Source organism: Eutrigla gurnardus, assembly GCF_963514095.1.
Source record: "Eutrigla gurnardus genome assembly, chromosome: 18".
Taxonomy (NCBI): domain Eukaryota; kingdom Metazoa; phylum Chordata; class Actinopteri; order Perciformes; family Triglidae; genus Eutrigla; species Eutrigla gurnardus.
In genome coordinates, this window is record NC_139929.1 from 3,877,216 (window position 1) to 3,898,263 (window position 21,048).

Here is a 21,048-nt window from a genome sequence, read left to right on the forward strand (position 1 = left end):
AGGAGGAATGTGAAAGCTTTATTTAGAGCAGGGATATCTGAAAGCAACAGGAAATTATGTCTTGTGTTGCTTTTCCTCTTTGATGTTCACATTAACAGATTTCTGAAGCTCCACTCATGTTGGAGTTTTTAATTACATGGACAATGAACGCCTAAAGGACACCTGGAGATTGTTTAAAGCGTGTGGGAGATTGACTAGACCCTGTCTGGATGAGATTGGTGCCCTGCTTAGATGTGCATCCTGTGGAATCAAGACAGTTATGATCTTTGAATTTTGTTATATAGCATTGGGGAAGGATTCAAAGTGGAACAAAAGGATAGACGCTCCACCCACATGAGCCACCTGGCAGATGTATCCAGGGGTGGGTTGCTTCGTAGGCTATTAAAGCTGAAACACCGGAGACGCCGACAAGCAGACAGTTGACTCCTCGGTTCACTTCAACGCACACGATGGAAACGATCTGTTTGGGAGGATGGAGCAACATGTCGGACGCCACTGAGGAGACTCAGAAGATTTGTGATGAGGTGAGCTTCATTCTTTGTTTCTTCCGGTCTGCATCTTCGGTCCGTGCGGTGCATGCATCACATTTTACTTCATTCATATGCAGCTGAAGCGCCAGGTGGAGGAACAGGCCAACAATAAGTATGCAGACTTCAAAGCAGTTAAATACAAGAAACAGACGGTGAATGGATACAAGTTCCTCATCAAGGTAACGGATATTTGTAAGAAAAAATATACAGGTTGAACTAATAATAATTGTGACATCCAGTCCACATCCATATATTGAATCTAACATTTTCCTGCAGGTTCATGTCGGAGGAGAGGACTACGTTCACCTGAGTGTGTTCGAGGCAGTCAGAGACGAGCCGGGTCTACACCTGCGAGGTGTTCACCTGAACAAAACCGTAGATGACCTCCTCTGAACCCGTTTCAACCGTGGGACACCTACAGGCTGCATAGAAACGGCTGTTATTCTATATCTCACATGTCTCACACTGTGTATAACAGTATACGCTGTTTCATGAAAAGAACCACGATTAAAACAAAGCTTTTCCTTTCCGTCTTCGTAATCAGGCTGCAGGCGTGTCGTATCAGCTTCCAGGCATTGTGAAGAAAACGGGTTGAGCAAAGACATGTTCCCACAGACACAACATATCTTATTTCTCAGAGCGGCTAAATGGCCCCTTTTAATAATCAGGTTCCCGATTGATTTATGATCCAGCAGAGCCTCAACACCCACTTTTAAAAGTGGCTGCCAGGCTGGCAAGCAGGCATCTGCTTTTGGATGCCAAAACTCAAAAGATGGTTGCCATGGTCACCTAATACTTTGAGTAATTTTATATATATATATATATATATATATATATATATATATATATATATATATATATATACAGTGGTGTGAAAAAGTATTTGCCCCCTTCCTGCTTTCTTCTTTTTTTGCATGTTTGTCACACTTAAATGTTTCAGATCATCAAACAAATTTTAATATAAGGCCAGGACAACACAATTAAACACGAAATGCAGTTTTTAAATGAAGGTTTCTTTTATTAAGGGGGGAAAAAATCCAAATGTACATTGCCCTATGTGAAAAAGTATTTGCCCCCTAAACCTAATAACTGGTTTGGCGTTTGCGATAACTTGCAATGAGTCTTTGACAGCGCTGTGGAGGAATTTTGGCCCACTCCTCTTTGCACAGTCGTTGTAATTCAACCTTATTGGAGGGTTTTCGAGCATGAACCGCCTTTTTGAGGTCATGCCACAGCATCTTAATAGGATTCAGGTCAGGACTTTGACTAGGCCACTCCAAAGTCTTGATTTTGTTCTTCTTCAGCCATTCAGAGGTGGACTTGCTGGTGTGTTTTGGATCATTATCCTGCTGCAGAACCCAAGTTCGCTTCAGCTTGAGGTCTCGAACAGATGGACAGACATTCTCCTTCAGGATTAGTTGGTAGACAGCAGAATTCATGGCTCCATTTATCACAGCAAGTCTTCCAGGCCCTGAAGCAGCAAAACAGCCCCAGACCATCACACTACCACCACCATATTTTACTGTTGGTATGATGTTCTTTTTCTGAAAAGCGGTGTTACTTTTACGCCAGATGTATTGGGACACACACCTTCCATAAAGTTCAGCTTTTGTCTCGTCAGTCCACAAAGTATTCTCCCAAAAGTGTTGGGGATCAGCAAGATGTTTCCTGGCAAACATGAGACGAGCTTTAATATTTTTTTGGCTCAGCAGTGGTTTTCGTCTTGGAACTCGTCCATGTAGGCCATTTTTGCCCAGTGTCTTTCTTATGGTAGAGTCATGAACATTGACCTTAATTGATGCAAGCGAGGCCTGCAGTTCTTTTGATGTTGTTCTGGGGTCTTTTGTGACCTCTTGGATGAGTCGTCGCTGCACTCTTGGCGTCATTTTGGTTGGCCGGCCACTCCTGGGAAGGCTCATCACGGTGTTATGTATTCACCATTTGTGGATTATGGCTCTCACTGTGGTTCTCTTGAGTCTCAAAGCTTTAGAAATGGCTTTATAACCTTTTCCAGACTGATAGATCTCAATTGCTTTCTTTCTCATTTGTTCCTGAATTTCTTTGGTTTTCACCATGATGTCTTGCTATTGAGGAGCTTCACTTTGTCAGGCAGGTCCTATTTAAGTGAATTCTTGATTGGGAAGTGGTGTGGCAGTAATCAGGCCTGGGTTTGGCTAGAGAAATTGAACTCAGGTGTGATAAACCTTAGTTAAGTTATGTTTTAACTGGAGGGGCAAATACTTTTTCACACAGGGCCATGTAGGTTTGGAATTTTTTCTCCCTTTATAATACAAACCTTCATTTAAAAACTGCATTTTGTGTTTACTTGAGTTAAAATTTGTTTGATGATCTGAAACATTTAAGTGTGACAAACATGCAAAAAAAGAAGAAAGCAGGAAGGGGGCAAATACTTTTTCACACCACTGTATATATATATATATATATATATATATATATATATATATATATATATATATATATATATATATCACTAATCCAACTAAATTCTAAGGTGCACCCCAAAATCTATATTTTTTCATATTTGGATTGTGATTTTGTATTCTTTATGTCCAAAGCAAAGTCTACTAATTAGGTGCCAATTTCTCAAACTAGTGGATAAGATAAGATACAAGATAAAGTAAGATACTCCTTTATTAGTCCCACCCCGAGACTATCATTGAAATTAGTGCATGATCAGATTTGGCATCTGCCCCGTTTGTCATTTGATGTGAATCTTTGTCTGAAACCATCTTGCTGTGTCATTGTGGGAATCTTTCCGTGAACTTTGAGGGAATGTTGATGACTTCAGAGTTAATAACACAGACAGCCCTTTGTCACCCCGACGCTCAGTCAATTCTCCATCAGAGCTCGACAAACAAGGTCGTTTCTAAAGACAGCAGTGTCTTGGCTGGAAGAAACGGATATAAATTCATTTTAAAAAAGGTAAATAAATCTCTGTAAGTTCACAGAAACTTTAACACAGACACAGATTGTTGACCTTCTCACATTGTGAGTTCAGATTACACAAACCAGGATTTACAACACCTACTCGGTTACAGGACCGGTGTCTCGGAGGAAGAAGAATATGCTCGCATTCTTCCGGGATTAAGAAACGACACGACAGAAATTAAAAATATGGCTGCTGCATTTTTTACAAGACAAAAAAAGTTTGAAATGTTGCAGCTGACTATTAAAATCATTAACAAACCAACATCAAGTGGAGGAAAGGATCAAATCGAATTCAGAGCAAATCCACTACAGGAATCAGATCGTAGACGGAGAAAACGTCCTCATCAAGATAATATTTTATTGTGGTAAAAAAAAAAATATGAAAGCCTCAGCTGTGATTGTGTAATACGCAGGTTGTATTTATAATGTTGTGCCCTCCGGTTGAATCTAGTGTCATTAAAACATCCCTGGAGGTAGAAGATCCTCACTGTTCAGCAACACAAGATCCAGGTTCATATATATTTTTTCAGATATCCAATCTTTTTCCCAGCAGGTTCATATTGGAGGAGCCGACCTCATTCACCCAAGTGTCAAAGACGACGGCCTTACTGTGAGTTCAGACTAAACCAGGACACGTTTTCTCACCGTCTGTAACTTGACAGGTGTGTTGGAGGAGGAAAAACATGCGATACATTCCTCAGAGATTAAAACACGAGTAAGGAGCCAACACTAACAAGTGTTGTCTGTCAACGCTCATGAATAAAGTGAAAAAACAAAAGGAGGCTTAACAATGAAAGCTCTGTGAGGCTGTCCTTAGGCACCGTGGGGCTCACATTGGCTGGGATTCACAGTCTAGGATCCACGACTCTCCGAACACGATTTGATGTTGAGGCATTTAAATCCGTACAGCAAGTGGATTAAACTGCATCACTCCACTGCATGTAGAAAAGGCAGCTCCTCAAGAGACTCATGATTTAAAATCACAGACAACACGTCACTTGAAAACATTTGATTGTATTTTTTTAAAAAAAACTTCTTTTTTTTGTACAATGTTTCTCAGAAGCACACAGATGACTGTTTTACAGCTTTGGTAATGAGATGTGACGACGGAATATACGTGTTGGAGAAGAGGTCAGAGTGGTCTGGATGATCTGCAGTCTGGTCTCAGCAGTGGGGGGGTCACAGTCTGGGCTCCAGTCAGGATTCAAACCTCGAATGAAGCGGGTCCCCATCTTCAGACAGAGTACTTCACCTTCGGAGGCGTGTAGTGGATTCTGCACCTTTCGCTGAAAACCTGCAGCAAATCAGGGACGAGCAACAGATAAGATAAAGCCGGAGCATGCAGGTGTGATTGCAGAACATTGGTGAAAATAGTGAAGCACACCTTCAGACTTCGGTCGTTGACGACTTCCTCAACATTCAGCTCTGATTGCATGAGCTTTAGCTGGAGACAAGGAAGGGAAAAGGCATTTCTGTCACCACCGTTGCACAATGGAGGAGAAAAGAATTTTGTTTGTGGTGCTTTGAAATAAAGACTTTCTGTTTTTAAAATGTTTTGATCTTGTGTCATTGCATCTGAAGGATTGGTCATAGAAATTATGCATTAATGAGTTTTTTTTATGAATGTGAAGTCTGCACATTTCGATTTTTGTAAATTAACATCTTTTTTTAATTTAATGGAACAATATGGTAGTGCCTCTGCAGCCCAGCAGATGGCGCCCTGAGGCCCACCGGTTGGCCATGCCCAGTGGTTGAGAAAATGGCTATTTTAGGCAACAATGTCCCTCAGGATAACACAGAGCTCATTAAAACCACTTTCTACTGGAGAAAAGGTCCGTATGAAATCTGTCTACAGTGAGTAAAGGCCGATTATGCTGAGTCATATGATTTCTGTCATTAAATAAAAATGAATATAAAATGGTAAAATGTCTTTTTGTGTGTGGTTTGGGTGCCTAATCCTGAGGATGAGTGTGTTTCAGTGACTCTTCCGGCTGCAGGACGGCTCACATCTCACAGCTCTGTGGTGTTAGAAGCCATCTAGTGTTACAAACGGGAACCTACTTTGGTCTGCTCCTTCCTGAGCTCTTTAATGAGTGCCAGGTTGCCGCTGTCTTTTGCTCTTTGTCCACGCAGCTGTGCCACCTCCTCAGATGTTTGGGCTATACAGGCCTTGATAGCTTTGTCTCTGGTCAGATGGGCCTCCATCATCTGTGGACAAGCACGGCAATTATCGGAACTGCTAACAGCACGATAGGAACTTTGACACGGACGTATTCTTTTTGGTCATGACCGTCACTCACAGATTCATAGAGTTGTTTGCATGTTTGCGTGGCGTCCACTTTGCCTGAGAAGGAGACTGTGGGCACGGTGGTGTTCAGGGCGTGGACGATGCGGTCGTCAATGGTGCGCATGACCTTCAGGACCTCCTGAGAAAAGAGACGGTTCAATCAACACATCTGTGCGCAGTATCAGAATACCAGCGCATTACATTTTCAGGGGAGTGTTATTCAGTACACGGAAACAGTGGGAAATTTGACTCTCTGAGCGGTGCAAAGGTTATAAAATATCTTAAATAGGCATAACCTTTGCACAACCATAGGTGATACAACTGCACCTTTTTCAAAGTCAAATTCAAGCACTTTTTCACGCATTTCAAGGTGCATTTCCATGCTTTTCCAGCACCTTCCAGCTGTGGTAAACTCCATATTTGTATCAATCCAATGGTCAGTATTCAGTCTACTTATTCTGTCACTTGTTCATCACATTAAATGAGATGTTATTGTCCTCTAAACAACCAACATGATGTTTGGAGACAGCTTTTTACAGAAGGACCACAAATGAAAGGAGAACTAATTCCACTAACAGATCCACAGAAATATAATCACCAACTATTTTCATCATAAAAAGTCATTTTTCATAAAGAAATGTCAGAAAATGCTTTGGTTCAATGGTTCAAGCACATAAACAATTTATACTGTATTCATATCTTTGCAGAGTTGTGGAGATGAAGAGATGATAGTATGCTAATCCATTGGAATTCACAATTTTTACACCATCCTTTAATAAAATGCATCTTGAATGAAAGTTAGACAGTCTAGTCGGAATGGAAGCAAGTTTGAGGCGTTTTAAACCCTCGAAGACACTTAAAGACTCAAACAGGTTGTCCGGTTTAGTTAATCTGGAGACCCGTGACAGTGATTCAAAAATCCAAAACAACATGCTGCCTGTCTTCAGTCCTGCTGATCCCGACTGTGGACACCAGTGATCATGAGGGTCACTCCGTCGCTGGTTCAACGTAAACACGGGGAATAAACAACATGGCGCCTGGACCTTCGAGAGGTTAGGACTCGGGTCGCTGCCGAACCGTGACTCGGCGAAATCCGTCGTTCGAGTTACCTGAAACATTGAAAAGTCCTCACAGTTTAAAGTTCCACCGGGCGCCGCCATGTTTGGACTGTAAGGACCTCCTCTGTGGACACGGGGGGGTGGGACTGTTCAAGATATTGCCTGAATTAAACCCGCAATATGTAACCGACCGAGTATTTTTTTTTTTCTTTTAATAGATTTACATCTAATAGATGCTGGTCTAATTATATTTTTAATTTGGGGAAATGGCCCAATTTATATTTATATAGTTATGTTTCATGTTCAAGTACTTCTTTGTAAAACATGAAGTAAAAATGTTTGATGAAAATGCTCTATCTGTTGCATTTATTGACACAAAGGTGCCTATTTTTTTTGTATACCTTTTATTATTATTTCTTGTAGGTTTAACTTGCTTGAGTCAACTTGAGATGTTTAATTGGAATTTGAGAGAGGGTTTTCACAAATATATGCTGTTTTCCTCTTAAAGTGTAACAGATTAATGCATCTCCACAGATCATCTTAATTTTGTAGTTTGAAACAAGATTAAGATTTAACTCCAGTCAATGAGTGTACGTACTAATCGAGGAGGGGAACATTAACGAAAGAACTGTATTTTTTTTACATTTTTGATCAGGCATACAACACAGGCTCCTACGATTATGAGACGGGGGTCCTGTTCGGCAGTTGGCGAGAGCCGATGGTGAAAGGAAGCGCAGTGAGTTGACTTTCAGCCCACAGCTGACCGGAGACCAGGTGTTACGACCCAGTTTAATGGCGTGATTGACACCCTGGACCTTTTAAACATGAGTTTCGTCAGATCTCGCTTTTCCAACTTTATCGGTTCGTATTCTTAACTTTAATCCGCGCGTTGCTTTTGCTTTTAACTGACCGGAATGTCTCTTCAACTACTCGGTGTTTGTTTATTTGTTACTTAATGATTAGCTGTAGCATAGCTAGTTTAATATAATATAATATGCATTGCCATGTGTTCTTTGAATGTCATACCGAGGTTGGATTAAATGTGTTGAGAAAATGCGTAGTTCGTGTTCATGTTTAGCTAATCGCCCCATAAAAAAAGCCTTACTTTAATACGTTGACCTAGCAAACCTTTTATTGTGTAGTTTTTTTGACACACCTTCATCGTATTGTAAAAGTGGGCTGTGCCTTTTATGATGGTCCCTTCATATTTTAATTTATCGTGTATGTAACAATGAGTTGTGATATTTTGTCTGTTGATTAGTAAATTTACAAACAAATGTGACATTTCTCAGTTCCAGTCCCTCAGTTGTGATGACATGCTGCTTTTATTTATCTTATGCGATAGTAAACTGAATTGTTTGTTGGGTTAATTCAGGAAGTCACCTTAGGGAACTGACATTTTTATATACTGAATGATTGAGAAAAATAATACTAGTTTTAGCCCTTGTTAAGATTCCACCTAGATCCAACACACTCATGTTGTTTTTGTTTTTTTTAATATCTCATCAGGTCAGAGGGGCCGAACGGTCACTGAAGCATGGAGCCACAGAGGGATGTGCAATAAACCACAGGAGGTCAAAGAACCTCTTCCACCTGCAACTCCAGCAAAAGGTACAATTAGATTCTTAATTTAAAATATTGTCAAAAATTCTTCAAATAGTAAAAGTTATATTTCTCACACCAAGATGAAGATGAAACCTCCCCATATTGATTGCCCTGGGGATTTTAAACATCACAGGTCTCTTGTTGCCATAGCGACTGTGTGAAAGTTATCTTTTGTCCCAGAGGGAGGAGGGACACAGGAAGCGGGGTTACAATCAGGGGTGATGGAGCTAACAACTGGGGCTTGTGAAACTGAACTACTCTGCATTTTTTCCCCTAGATTTGTGGACTTAAACTCTTGTTTGTTTGTTTGTTCCCGTCTAAAGCATGCTTTCTTTCTTCCAGCACCTCGGGCCGGGTTCAGACTCCCAGGCTACAGACCCTCAAATATGGACAAGAAGTTTCTGGTCTGGTCGGGACGCTTTAAGGCAGCAGACCAGATACCAGAGCTTGTGTCGTGAGTAGCGTCTTCCTGTTTATGCCAGAACCTCCCATTACACTTGCATCCGATTAGCTTTATGCGTGATTTAGTTAAGATACATCACAAGAACAGAGCTAACAATCTGGATGACCAGCCGTAGGTAGCTGCTATTCCAAGACGACTGAAGTTCAAACAAGGCGTCTGTTTTTGGCTGGAGGTAATTACTGCTGCTCCTAAAATCAGGGTGGAGATCATATGTGATCTGCTGCAGTGATAAGACCCGACTGTCACGCAAACAAACTGCAGACCTCCCACCTCCTGCACTCGCAATGAACAGAAATGTTTAAATTATGCTGTAATTAATGTTGACATAAGAGAGAGGAAGCATGGGTAGCTAGCGGCTATAGTCGATGCATTGTATGAAAGAAGACGTTTAAAACAGCACATTGTTTTTTTTGATTAGGATATTGTTTTTGAATGCATTCAAACATCTGGCTACACTGACATTTGTTTGTGCACCTGCCTGTGCCACAGGTTCGAGATGATTGATGCAGCCAGAAACAAAGTCAGGGTGAAAGCCTGCTATGTGATGATGGCGACCACAATAGTGGCCTGTCTGGTGACGGTGTTCCTGGGCAAACGGGTGAGTGACAATAGATGGTGATTGCATGCATTGTGTTTCTCCAGCATTTGTCCTTGTGAAAAAAATCTAAATGTTACAGATTTCATGGCAAATACACATTGTGGGGTGAATATTTAACGCTTTCGGTCTTATGTTGTCGCAGGCTGCAGGTAGACATGAGTCCCTAACGGGTCAAAACATGGAGAAGAAAGCTAGATGGAGGGAGGAACTGCAAAGAGAGAAGGAAGCTGCTGTGGTCCTGTCTGAGAAGGCCCAGTGATGGAAGACGAGTCCCTGCACAGTCCTCGCCCCTAATACTGGACCAGGAGTGTCCCCCCTTCTTGCTGTATTTGTCCCAACCTCAGAGCTCTCTACCTCCATCCTAGAGTGTCAAAAAGATAGCAGTTGGTACTTAATAGATTTGAAACTTGAAGGTTGACCTTTAACACACTTATGGATTATTCGCTAATTTTTGAAAGCCAATGAAATTGGATTTCAGTGACTATATTGAGGAATAATCTGGCACTCGTTTTTGAGGAAACGGCACAAACAATTATTGGAGTCGGGATTTGTTTGTATCGAAGTGGAAACATGAGCATGACTTAACCCGATACTGTGATAGAGGGTTTAGTTTGTTTATAATGAACTCTTGGCATTTACTACACAGCAAAGTAATTATTCTTAGACAATAAATCAGGTGAACAAATATCACTATCAATGCTTCTAGTAAACTTTCAACACCTCTAAAGCCACCCAACATGGATACTATATTTTTTAATTTAGCAGGTCAGTCCTTAAGGGTTTCAAACTGTCTTCTGTTCTCCATAAGAGAATGTTTAGAGTGGATCAGGCAAGATGGTTTGTTGTGTCCTGGTAGGCTGGTTTGTTCATGACTGTTTTTTCATAACACCAAAAAAACATACATTTAATAAAGTATTGTTTCTCGAGAATTCCCTCCATCTGATAAAATTATGTTATGTTTATTTATAAACTGCAACTCTGAAGCCAAAGTTCTTACATTTCACTATTTATGGATCAAATAAATAAGTGAGAAAATAATCGGCCATTAAAAGAATGAAAATAAGACCAACAGACGTACTACATTTCTTCAGCTGTATGGCAGAAATTTGATCAAATAAAATGCTTCCCACAAACATTAACCCTGTACACAAACTGCAATGAAACCGATTCACTCGCAATGTGGTTCATGAAACAGCTTTTATGCAAATGGCATAACAGGGGACAGTTGCACAAACTCAATACAACAAACAAGTAATTAACAAGTAGAGCTGGTCATCTCCTGGAGAGATAAAAGTAAGCAATGTTAAGAGGACTTGGTAAACAGTTTGCTAACTAAGATGAACACCAGTGTATTCAAGTTTTTAATCTGGATTTTTTGTTGAAATTATCTGGAAGTAGAATAGAATATTCCTGTAGAATAAAGTTTATGGCACCATCAGCAACATGGCAGATGCTAACCCCAACTAAAAACAGTTTAAAAAACAAACAGCTGTAGACCCAATAGCTGATATATGCCTCGATTTGACATGATCCAATTGGAAAATACTACCTGAACATGTGTTGTCATTTTCCCAAAAGACTTGATTTACTTTTTTGATTGATTGTAATTAGTGTGCTAACAGTTCCAGTCCACAATCTGATTTGAATCCCTTTGTGGGAAGGGTAAACAGTGAAGTACATAGTAATCCTTGTCAAACCAGAAGGGGGGGGGAGGATTCAGACCACACCACTCTACACCTCGCTTCCTGAGGAGGGAAGAGCCATGTTATCAATCGATTAAATAGTTAATGCAAAAACTATGGTATATTCTCAAAGAGCAGGCATCAGTCCTGAACTAAAGTGCTGCAAATGAAATGAAATTATGGTAAGATAATAAAAATTCCCGCTGGACTGCTGCTGGACAGATTCCAGGGTTAAATAGTCTGTTTTGTCTCGTCCAAGTCTGTCAAGTTGTCTCAGTGCGAGGGAAGACTCCAATTCCCATGGTTCCATGGGGTTATTCACGTCACACCAGAGGCAGTCAAAACTCTTCAGGATGAAGCCAATGCGGGTGGATAGTCCCATTACCGGATAAAGGAATGCATGATATGAGATCCAGGAGGGAATGCAAGCAGCCTGGTTCGTCACTGACAAGCTCCACCCCTCAGCAACACAGTCAAGTTCCTAATTTGTCCATCTGTGGTAACGTATCCAATGGCCGGAGAGAGGAGATGAATGAAATTCAACCTTCATTTTTGAGTTGTTTAAGTGCCTTTAGTAGAGGTCAGTTGAGTCCTTGGGTTCGGGACTGGCCACGTGGCCCCAGTGTGGGCAGTTCAGTCCAAAGACCACAGTCAAACGTGGTCAACGTCTCACGGTCAGTCCAGTGTTAAGGTTAGATCATTCTTCTCACTGTGGCTGTGTGTGTGTGTGTTTGGAGGAGGGCAGGGATAAAAATCAAGTCCATGTTTGTCTGTCTTGTGAGTCATTAATGCTTCTATCAGACAAGCAATGCAGTCCTACAAACTCCCACTTCATCAGACGGGGGTCGCCAATCCTACGGGAACACAGAAGTGCTTTTCATCTGGGAGCTGAGGAAATCCAGAAAAGTAGGGGGTGGTGTTACGGGAGCAAACTGCTAGTAGGAGACCCCAGGGCCTGAGCAGGTCGGTGGGGTTCAGGCGCAGAGGTGAGCTCAGCGCAAGACAGAATGATGCGTGAAACCTTCACAAACTGGCTGACAAGACTGCAGAACTTGACCCACGTTTGACGTATGCACACACGTGCTCCTGTAATGTTACATTTTTCATAATCATGATAATGATTAAATCAATCTCTCTGACGATGAGGAGGAAAGGAGGAAGGGAGCCGAGGGTTGTCGCAACCCTTGATCATGGCAGTGGACAGAGAGTGAGAGACGTGAGCAGAGGTGCGGATGAAGGTGGAGCACATGGGGAGGGCGGATTTCGCATTATAGCTGGAAGCCTTCCATCGGGGCCTCGCACTGCTGGAAGAGGAACTGCTGCTGCTGCAGGTCGACAGCTGGAGCCAGAGACGGGTCCTCGTCTTCAGTGTTAAAGTAGCGCTCGATCAGGTCGAAGGCTTTCTGGTAGATTTCCTGGTTCTCGTGTCCCTGCAGGAACTCCAATTTGTCCAGACCTGAGAAGAAGTGAGGTAGTGCTGGGTCAATTAACTGCCAGCAATTCAAATAGTTGATAAAACAGTGCATTGATTGGGTTAAAAAACACTTGTTCTACTGATATCATATCTATAAATTGAACATTTCTTACTAGTGTCACCTTGGCCTCTGGGAAACATTTACTTGTTTTCATAATCAGTCAAGTGAGAAAAGAATTGGCTAATAATTAATGAAGATGTCAACTGTGTGCGTGTGCACTAACCATAGGCCTCTTCAATGAGTGCACAGTAAGGGTTGATGCCTCCTCCCCTCTTGGCCTCCAGTTCTCCCAGTCGCAGGATGTTCTCCAGGCCATTTAGAGCCACCTGAACTATTTTGGAGTCCATAAGTGTGAGCAGGTCACACAGAGGTTTTATACAGCCGAGATCCACAAGATGCCTGCAGGGGGCAGTAGACACGCAGATACAGGGTCAAACTTGTCTTACTCATGAAGCAAATCATTGTCTTGGCTCAACAAAGGACACAAAGCATGATTGGTAAACCACTGCATTGAAAGATTATACCAGCTGAATGGTTAGGGTGTCTCCCTATTTCCTTAAAAGTGCCTTGTGTAGTTGAAAATATTAGCTCATTTCCTAGATCACAATTTCACCCATCATTTTGCAAAGCCTGCTGTATATAGTTTTATGGGTTTTTAAAATAAATCAGTCTTAAAATACAAACTTAAAGCCTTAAGGCCACCTTAAAATTAACTAACTTTTGGAAGCCAATGAAAGAAAATATTTGAATGAGAATTAATTGTGATCAGAAAAGTCAAACGCATCATATTGTTTATTTATCTGTAGTGTGAGTTAGTTACTAGCTCTTCAAATATCATCCATTTGAATGGAACAAACCACAGTTCAATGCATGTGAGACCATAGACACATTGGTGCATGTATACTCCATCAGTGGTCTTACCTAATTTGCTCTGCAGAGCCCCCCGAGGTGGCATTGGTAATGGCCCAGGCTGCCTCCTTCCTTGTGCGAAACTCTGCTACCTGCAGGATATTGATGAGAGGAGGCAGCAGGCCCGCATCGATCACCATCTAAAGAAAAAAATTACAGACTTGATTAGTTGATGAAATGCTCATGTCAACTTTGCAACCTACACGTTTGAAGAACACACACCTGTATTTGTGCTCGGTTCCCTGCGGTGATGTTGGAGATCGTCCAGCAGGCTTCCTTCTTGATGGACTCCTTGGGGCTACTCAGGAGGTGAAGTAGGGACTGCAGCGCTGAGCAGTTCAAAATCACCTGGGCAATCACATAAATGAAACGCAAAGTCAGAAAACCGTCTCCAAGAAGTAGCATGGTGTGTGTGTGTGTGGTGCGGTTACCTGTGTCTGCAGATCATCTCCAGTGACTATGTTCCCAACGGCTCGCAGTGCAGGCGATACTACCTTATAATCAGAGTGCCTGGAACCAAACAGAATTGTAATGTATGATCAGATGTTGTTTTGCAACAATGTATGGTTCTTTTGGAACACGGAAATACTGTATAATGTGTCCTCTCCTGACTGTTGCAGTTTGCCACAGCTAGTAATAGCTTAGTCATACTGAAATACTCTCTGGAAACATTCATTACACACCCAGATCTGGATTGTCAGACCCAATATAGTGGGGACTGTCCGAGTGAGAGTGCTCTTGTCCAACAATAGATATCCAAGTTTTCTAATCTTTGAGAATTCTAAGTACACATCCGTTTAAAGCCTTACATCAGTAACTCCACCAGCCGGCGACACACTCCTGAGTCAATAACTGCTTGTATTTTGTCATTTGGGCCATCGGATAGGTAGGAGAGTGCCCAGCATGCATCAGCCAGGATGTCCGTGTCATTGACGAAAAGCAGCCAAGACAGCACACTGAGACACGGGGACACCTGGATAAAAATAAAAAAAGAGAATATGTTTGCATTAAGTCTATGGCCTGTGACCTTGAAAAGTGAGATATGATGGACTAGCAATGTGAGAGGTGTGCTGTTGCCATAGCAATATATTTATCTTGGCAAATTACCTTAGTGAAGTCTGGAGGTGGGTTCTTTCCTCGGCACAGGTTTGAGAGCGCCCACACTGCATTCCTCATCATGGTTAGACGATTCTGTTTAGCCAATAACCTGGCAAAGGAGCAAGTTTTTACCGAGGATACAGGATCGAAGTTATTCTTCATTTTCTAGTGTAATAACAAGGTTCAGGTGAAGACAAATAAACACTGAGGTTCTACTTACTGCACCAGGGAAGGCAGAATGTTGCAGTCTATGACAAAGTCTCTGCATTCTGTGCTATCTCCAGCTATGTTTCCCAAGGCCCACACTGCCTGAGGGGCAAAGCAAAAAACAAACAGTTCAGTCAATAAGCTACATTAAAATGAATGCTAGATGACAGGATAGTTTTATCCAACCATGCAGGTTAAATAAATGTGTTTTTATTTATATTAGAAGGATATAACGGAAAAATAGAATAAGAGAAGTTTAAGTGACTGTCAATGAGAAGTGATCACAAGAATACACACTGGTATGTCTGAACCCTCTCTACCTGTTCCTGTACGTCTTCAAAATCCGAGCTGAGCATCTCTATGAAAATGGGCACAGCTCCTGCCTGGATTACCACCCGAGTCTGGTGGGATGTTCCTGACGCAATGTTGGTCAACACCCAGGCAGCCTCAAACTGAAACAATAGTCAAAATATATTATATTCATAACAAATTGATCACTTGGTTTGGATTTGAACTTCTTAATATGTTAAATGTTTTCCACCTGCATAATAAACAAAACACAGTATTTGACATCTTGTCAATGCAGAAAGAAACAAACAAGGGGTGAAATAAAGCAGCTTGTACACTGGCACTGACACATACTGAGCAAATGTACCTGCAATGTGCAGTTTTCTCTCCTCTTAAGGAACTCAACAAAGCGCTCCACCACACCTGAAGTGGCAATGACTTCATCGATGGGTGGGTTGGGTTCTGTGTGAGATTAAGTAGAGGTTGATACAGCAATACAACAATACTTATCATAGCAATATCTCTATATCAACAAATGACTCAAGTATTAAACATTTTATCATACATGAATGTTGCTTTCATAGTCAAAATTAAATGTAGTAGTTTTACTGATTTACAGTTTTTAAATCATGTATGCATAAAAGAATATGATCTCCCATGTTGAAGGTATTAAATTGCCACAGTCTTGTAAAAATCCAAAGTATTCATAAGGAATTATGGCCATCAGGGCACCCTTACCTTTAGAAAGGAGCTTCCTAAAGCGCTGAGTGCCTATGAGCTGATGCTCAGGAGTACTGGAGAAGATCATTTGAGTCATGTCTTCAGAGATGACCGCACCCTGTACGGCAAAGATGGACATTTGATAAAACACAAACGAAAGGCTGTCATACAACATACGTGCAGTGAATGACGGTATCTCATGTAGATTGACAGCTGGATTATTTTTTTTGTTTCTCTTCTTACCGAGAGTGGGTCCATGTTGTTAGCCTGGGACTCCAGGTAGCCACTATCGGCCATCCCATCGTCCTCCGGGAGCCCGTCATCCTCCACTGTGGCAACATTCCTCCTCTTAAAGAGCTACGACATAATAGGATTTAAATATATTATTTTTGTCTTTGTAAGTATTTTTCTCTTCACCATTACACTGCTAGGAACACAGCATGGGTTCAAGATTACAACCTGACATTAGCAACACTGGCAGGACATCATTTCACTCATTATAAATCATCAGTAAGGTTGCCCAAGTTCAATCTAGCTGGAGGGCAATACTACCGCCACAATAATGCATATTAAAACATCCCCTGCTGAGGAGGTTTAAATGTCTTCACGCAGTTTGCTCACCTGTTCGTCCTTCTTCTGTTTGCGAAGCTGTAGGCCTTCCTCTTCCCTCCTTCTTCTCATTTCATCTGTGTTGAGGGACTTGTTTTTGTAGCTCTTGAGTCGTGCATTGTCCTTTCCTTGACTCATTGTTTAGCCTAGAGAGATGCAGAAATATGTAACATAAACAGATTTAGAGAATTAGTAGGGTTTTTTAAGTTCACAATCTGGAACTGAATATTGTACTGATAGATGGCAAAACATGTTTGAACCACCAATTGTATAACTTTGTATGTAGGTAGGTAGGTAGGTAGGTAGGTAGGTATGTATGTATATCTCGAGCCAAATTATTATTGGAGTAACCCTCCAGTTTTCTACACAATCACTAACTAATAAAGAAAACTACCGTATGGAAACATCAACTCTAGTTTAGACAGTTGAAATAGGACATCGTCCTCACAGCAAAGTGTCCCTACAAATTGGGGCATCTAAGGATACAAGCTAGCTAGCTTGTTAGCTCTATGCGTCTTTACACTGCGTGATTAATAAGTAAACCAAACACATAATTCTCCAATCTTCGGTGCGCTGCTTCCCCTTTTCGACACATAAAACCAGCAAACGCACAAGACAACATTAAAGTATTAGAGCACACAGTGTACACACAAGAGGGCTTACACTTCCGTCGGTTGGCTAATGTCATAGCCGTTGTTAGCACAAGCCCTACTGCCGAAAGCTAGCTGGCTAGCAGCGGCTAGCTGAAGTAGCTAACGTTAGCTCTGGAGTGTAACGTTAGCTCGTGCGACAGCCCAATGTTTTCCGACTGTCGTCGAGCGAAGACTTGATTTAGCTTCGCATTACGACGCGCTATCGTACATATACACACAAATACACGTAATTATTGTTGACTGACCTGTCAAATTGGGGCTCTGTAATCCCTTTATTATTCGCTAGGCCACCGTCTGTACAGCCGTCGCCGGTATGATACTGCGCATGCGTGATGTCAAACGTCTCTCTCTCTCCCCCCCCTCCCCCTCCTGAACAATTCCCCCGCACTTATTTACACTCCGCCCCTCCCACGCGACGCTTCCACTTAGTAAACAGCGTCCACCTTTACAATAAAACACGCTGCAGGCTTTCTTTACATGTTTAAAAGAATGGATTTATTTAGACACACGCACAGCACGCAACATTACACGACTTGTGTGCGTGTGTGGTGTGTGTGTGCGTGTGTGTGTGTGCGCGAGGGATATCTTTCCTACTTTACAAACAAAAAGTAGGACAAAAGCAAAACTTCAAGGAGTGTGGGGGTGGGCTTCCGGCGGCCCCTCAGTTGTATGCATGGGGCAGGCCGACGGCAGTGCAGGTGTTGTGAAAGTTGCACGCACCTTTCAACAACAACAGGGTTTTTGAAGTGCAACAGAACAGACACGCGCTCTGGCGCCAGCGGTCATCAGGCGGAGGTGTGGCTCGTCTTCTGACAGATAAACCCAGTAAACAACATCACACGCGCGCAGGCACGAGCCATACATAATAATAGTAACAACAATAACAATAATAATACTCATAATAATCATAATAATAAAGTTATTATTCTCTCCATGACATTCCACCCTTCTTTATCATCATCGTAGGCCAAACTTCACAACAGACACATAATAGAGATATTATTTCAAGTAAGGAAATAATTTAATAATAATAGTGTTATTATTGATAATCATCTCATCTTCTCCGTTTTCACATCGCATCATGATTTCATAATGACCTATGCTATAGGGAGAGATTTATCGATCAATCAATATATTTTGTTTCAATCGTCCCACAGGTTATGTCTCTGTTTGTTTATATTGTATATATTATAGTCCCTGTTTGTTTATTGTTGTATGTGTATGTACAATGTGTGCACCTTATTCACCAAGACAAATTCCTCATTGGTGTGAAATCCTTCTTGGTAATATCATGTGCAATATAACGTGCTATATAACATGTGTATCATTATTATTATTATTATTATTAGGCTATTACTAGGCTACTGCTACTCTTATTATTATCATGTATCAGTTTTATTTCTGCATACTTTAAATTAGGACACTTAAATTCACTCATAGGTGACCTTTGCTGACAAGCAGGGTCAAAATGTATTAACTCTGTCTGACCCTTCACAGCAGGTGCACTATCTTCATGGCACAGTGTTTGTCTTGTTTTACAACCAACTGGTACTATTGTTTATATTTTCTGATCGTTTTCCAGGTGGGTCATAATAATGCCTCGCGACAAACCAAAACAACCTGACGCACGTGTTTCTGAGATGAAACAAAACCATTCAAACTCGCACATCAAGAGGGTTTTTTTTTTATTTTTCTCTCCCCAGACACCTGCCATCGATGTGTCTCCAGCCTTTTGGGTCGAAACATTTGTTGCACTTTAAAGAAACCCACGTCTACAAATATGAGATGCTGCAACACACGCGCAAAAAAAACAACAACACACCTTTCTCCAAGAATGACAACGACGCAAAGACAGATCCGGGCCCGGAGCTCGCTCCTCTCTGAGGGGGGCTTCTTCGATATGTGGCACGACTACATGAACCTGGGCGGAGTGCTGGAGAGGCTCTACGACAAGCGCGAGCGGAGCCACGCCGGGGATCCCGGGAAGGAAGCGGCGCCCTGGAGCCACGTCCAAACGCGCTGGGAGAAGTGTCCAAACTCCGCGGAGACGAGCTCCGTGGGCAGCCTGTCGGACTCCAGCTGCAGCGGGGGGACCTCCTCGGACTGCTGCCGCTTCTGCAAGCAGAACGGAGAGTCTGCGAGGGTGTACCGGTCGCACCGGCTGAAATACGACGACGGGAAAGTCGCCTGCCCCATCCTCCGGAACTACGTGTGTCCCACCTGCGGAGCCACCGGGGACCACGCGCACACACGCCGCTACTGCCCGCAGGCGCAGCGGTAAGAGGCTGCGAGGATGCTGCCGCCGGGCTCCCGGTTCTAAGGAGCCGCAGACGGACACCGAAAAGACTGTAAATAATTAACAACAACGTAAAACAAGTTTTGGCTGCGTGTTCGTGATTAGACTGTTGTAAGGTTCCCACATAGTTTGAAGTGAAAATGTTTCATGTTTTATTGTTTTTGCATTCATGTGGGTTTACTGTCATTCTGCTCTGCTGTGGTGAGCCTGCATAGTTAGTCACCGCCAATAAAAAAAATAAATAAATATGGGGAAAGTCAGAAATGCTTTGTTGTGAAATTATTTTTCATGTTGAAATCGGGAAACTGATGGATTACAAATAATCTATATATTCTAATGTAAATGTGCAAATGCAGGATGTAGCTTTGGTAATTTCAGAGATAAATGAAGAGATAACTTTTCTCATAGCAAAAAACAGCATTTCATAACTTCATTCATAATTAAGAGCCAACTGCTGCTTTCGATGGTGATAAACTGCTTTTTAAACACCAGAGGTGTCAAAAGTATGTGTTCTAGAAGTACAGATACTTGTTCAAAAACTGCTTTACTCAAATAAAAGTGAAAAAAGTAGATATTAGTCATAAAAGCATTAAAACTAAAGTAACGAGCCTGTTAAACCACCAGTTGTACAGCCATGTGAGGAGTAGAAAGTTCAGATATTTGTTTTAAAGTGTAGGGAGTAAAAGTTGTCAGAAAAACAAATACTCAGGTCAACCTTGTGACGATTCATGGTTTGTTTTTTTCATAGAAGAGCAGCAGCGTGGTCTCAGCTGCAGCCACAAACAGATGTGATTGGGCGACAAAGATGTCTTATGAATACTGGGACAAAGTCCAGCTTTCATAAATGTTTATAATTCAGTTATTATCTTTTCACTCACACATTCGGTCCATTCTTTGAAATCTCAAAGGACACAGAGGAAGTCTGCAAACACATGGTACACGTGCAGAGGGGCCATAAAAGCCTCGCTGTTACAAAACCGGCTGCCCTTAACAAAGTAAAAGCCCGTCCTCGACAGACATCTTAGGCACATTAGACGGCATGTCCAAAGCCTTTTTATCCAACAGATTTTAAGAAAGAAGCACAGAATGTCTAATGTGTGTTTTTAATTCACAAAGATCTTTTTTTTTCAACAACTTTCCCACAAACAACATTAGCCTTGGGGTTCCCCTAACGCTGGCACTGCTCTTCTTCATCATCACCATTGTGTTCACTGGTCTGTCAAGTTTTCACGCCCTATTGTATGCAGTATTTTTGTGATATAATATTTCATACAACCAATGAGCCGGCAGATTATATTTTTGTCAATTGTGTTTACAGCCTTTTGTCAACTTTCAGCTTTTTGTTGTTTTAAAGAAGAGGACGTGGTTAGTTGATAGATGATATCATGTTTTTAAATCTAACCATTTTCATGGGAAAATAAGAGAGATAAAACCTCAGCAGCACACCGTCATCCACCGTCACAGCGCCCCAAGAGGAGAGCCGCTGGTACTGCAGGTAAATCCACCCTCTGGATCTTCTCTTGTGTAAGTAAAACAGATGAGCAGGCGTTACCTGTGACATATTTACCTAAACTCCCCTTGATCACCTGGCTCCTCCTTCAGTGTTTGACGTTACATCACT

At 41.8% G+C, this 21,048-nt stretch overlaps 5 protein-coding genes across 5 annotated transcripts; 3 read left to right on the forward strand and 2 right to left on the reverse strand.

Annotated features, from left to right (window-relative positions):
- The first annotated feature begins 283 nt into the window (after positions 1–283).
- On the forward strand, positions 284–1,059 carry LOC311028696 (cystatin-A-like). Its single transcript, XM_084033406.1, has 3 exons — positions 284–524; positions 608–709; positions 807–1,059. Exons 1-3 carry the CDS (start codon positions 450–452, stop codon positions 921–923), a joined length of 294 nt encoding a protein of 97 aa, XP_083889532.1. The 5' UTR covers positions 284–449; the 3' UTR covers positions 924–1,059.
- Positions 1,060–4,473: 3,414 nt separating this feature from the next.
- On the reverse strand, positions 4,474–6,952 carry mix23 (mitochondrial matrix import factor 23). The gene is made up of 5 exons (XM_084033400.1): positions 6,876–6,952; positions 5,780–5,905; positions 5,541–5,687; positions 4,864–4,923; positions 4,474–4,773 (listed from the first exon to the last, which is right to left on the reverse strand). Exons 1-5 carry the CDS (start codon positions 6,924–6,926, stop codon positions 4,714–4,716), a joined length of 444 nt encoding a protein of 147 aa, XP_083889526.1. The 5' UTR covers positions 6,927–6,952; the 3' UTR covers positions 4,474–4,713.
- A 575-nt stretch (positions 6,953–7,527) lies between these two features.
- Positions 7,528–11,413, forward strand: fam162a (family with sequence similarity 162 member A). Its single transcript, XM_084034357.1, has 5 exons — positions 7,528–7,685; positions 8,334–8,435; positions 8,772–8,883; positions 9,382–9,490; positions 9,633–11,413. The coding sequence occupies exons 1-5, from the start codon at positions 7,649–7,651 to the stop codon at positions 9,747–9,749; spliced, it is 477 nt and encodes a 158-aa protein (XP_083890483.1). The 5' UTR covers positions 7,528–7,648; the 3' UTR covers positions 9,750–11,413.
- kpna1 (karyopherin alpha 1 (importin alpha 5)) lies at positions 10,669–17,495 on the reverse strand. Its single transcript, XM_084034354.1, has 14 exons — positions 17,377–17,495; positions 16,491–16,624; positions 16,113–16,226; positions 15,888–15,987; positions 15,517–15,611; positions 15,182–15,313; positions 14,875–14,963; positions 14,664–14,763; positions 14,366–14,529; positions 13,988–14,066; positions 13,779–13,904; positions 13,569–13,696; positions 12,871–13,046; positions 10,669–12,628 (listed from the first exon to the last, which is right to left on the reverse strand). Exons 2-14 carry the CDS (start codon positions 16,614–16,616, stop codon positions 12,441–12,443), a joined length of 1,617 nt encoding a protein of 538 aa, XP_083890480.1. The 5' UTR covers positions 16,617–16,624; positions 17,377–17,495; the 3' UTR covers positions 10,669–12,440.
- nanos2 (nanos homolog 2) lies at positions 16,130–19,691 on the forward strand. Its single transcript, XM_084034356.1, has 2 exons — positions 16,130–16,266; positions 18,835–19,691. Exon 2 carries the CDS (start codon positions 18,912–18,914, stop codon positions 19,410–19,412), a length of 501 nt encoding a protein of 166 aa, XP_083890482.1. The 5' UTR covers positions 16,130–16,266; positions 18,835–18,911; the 3' UTR covers positions 19,413–19,691.
- Positions 19,692–21,048: the final 1,357 nt, after the last annotated feature.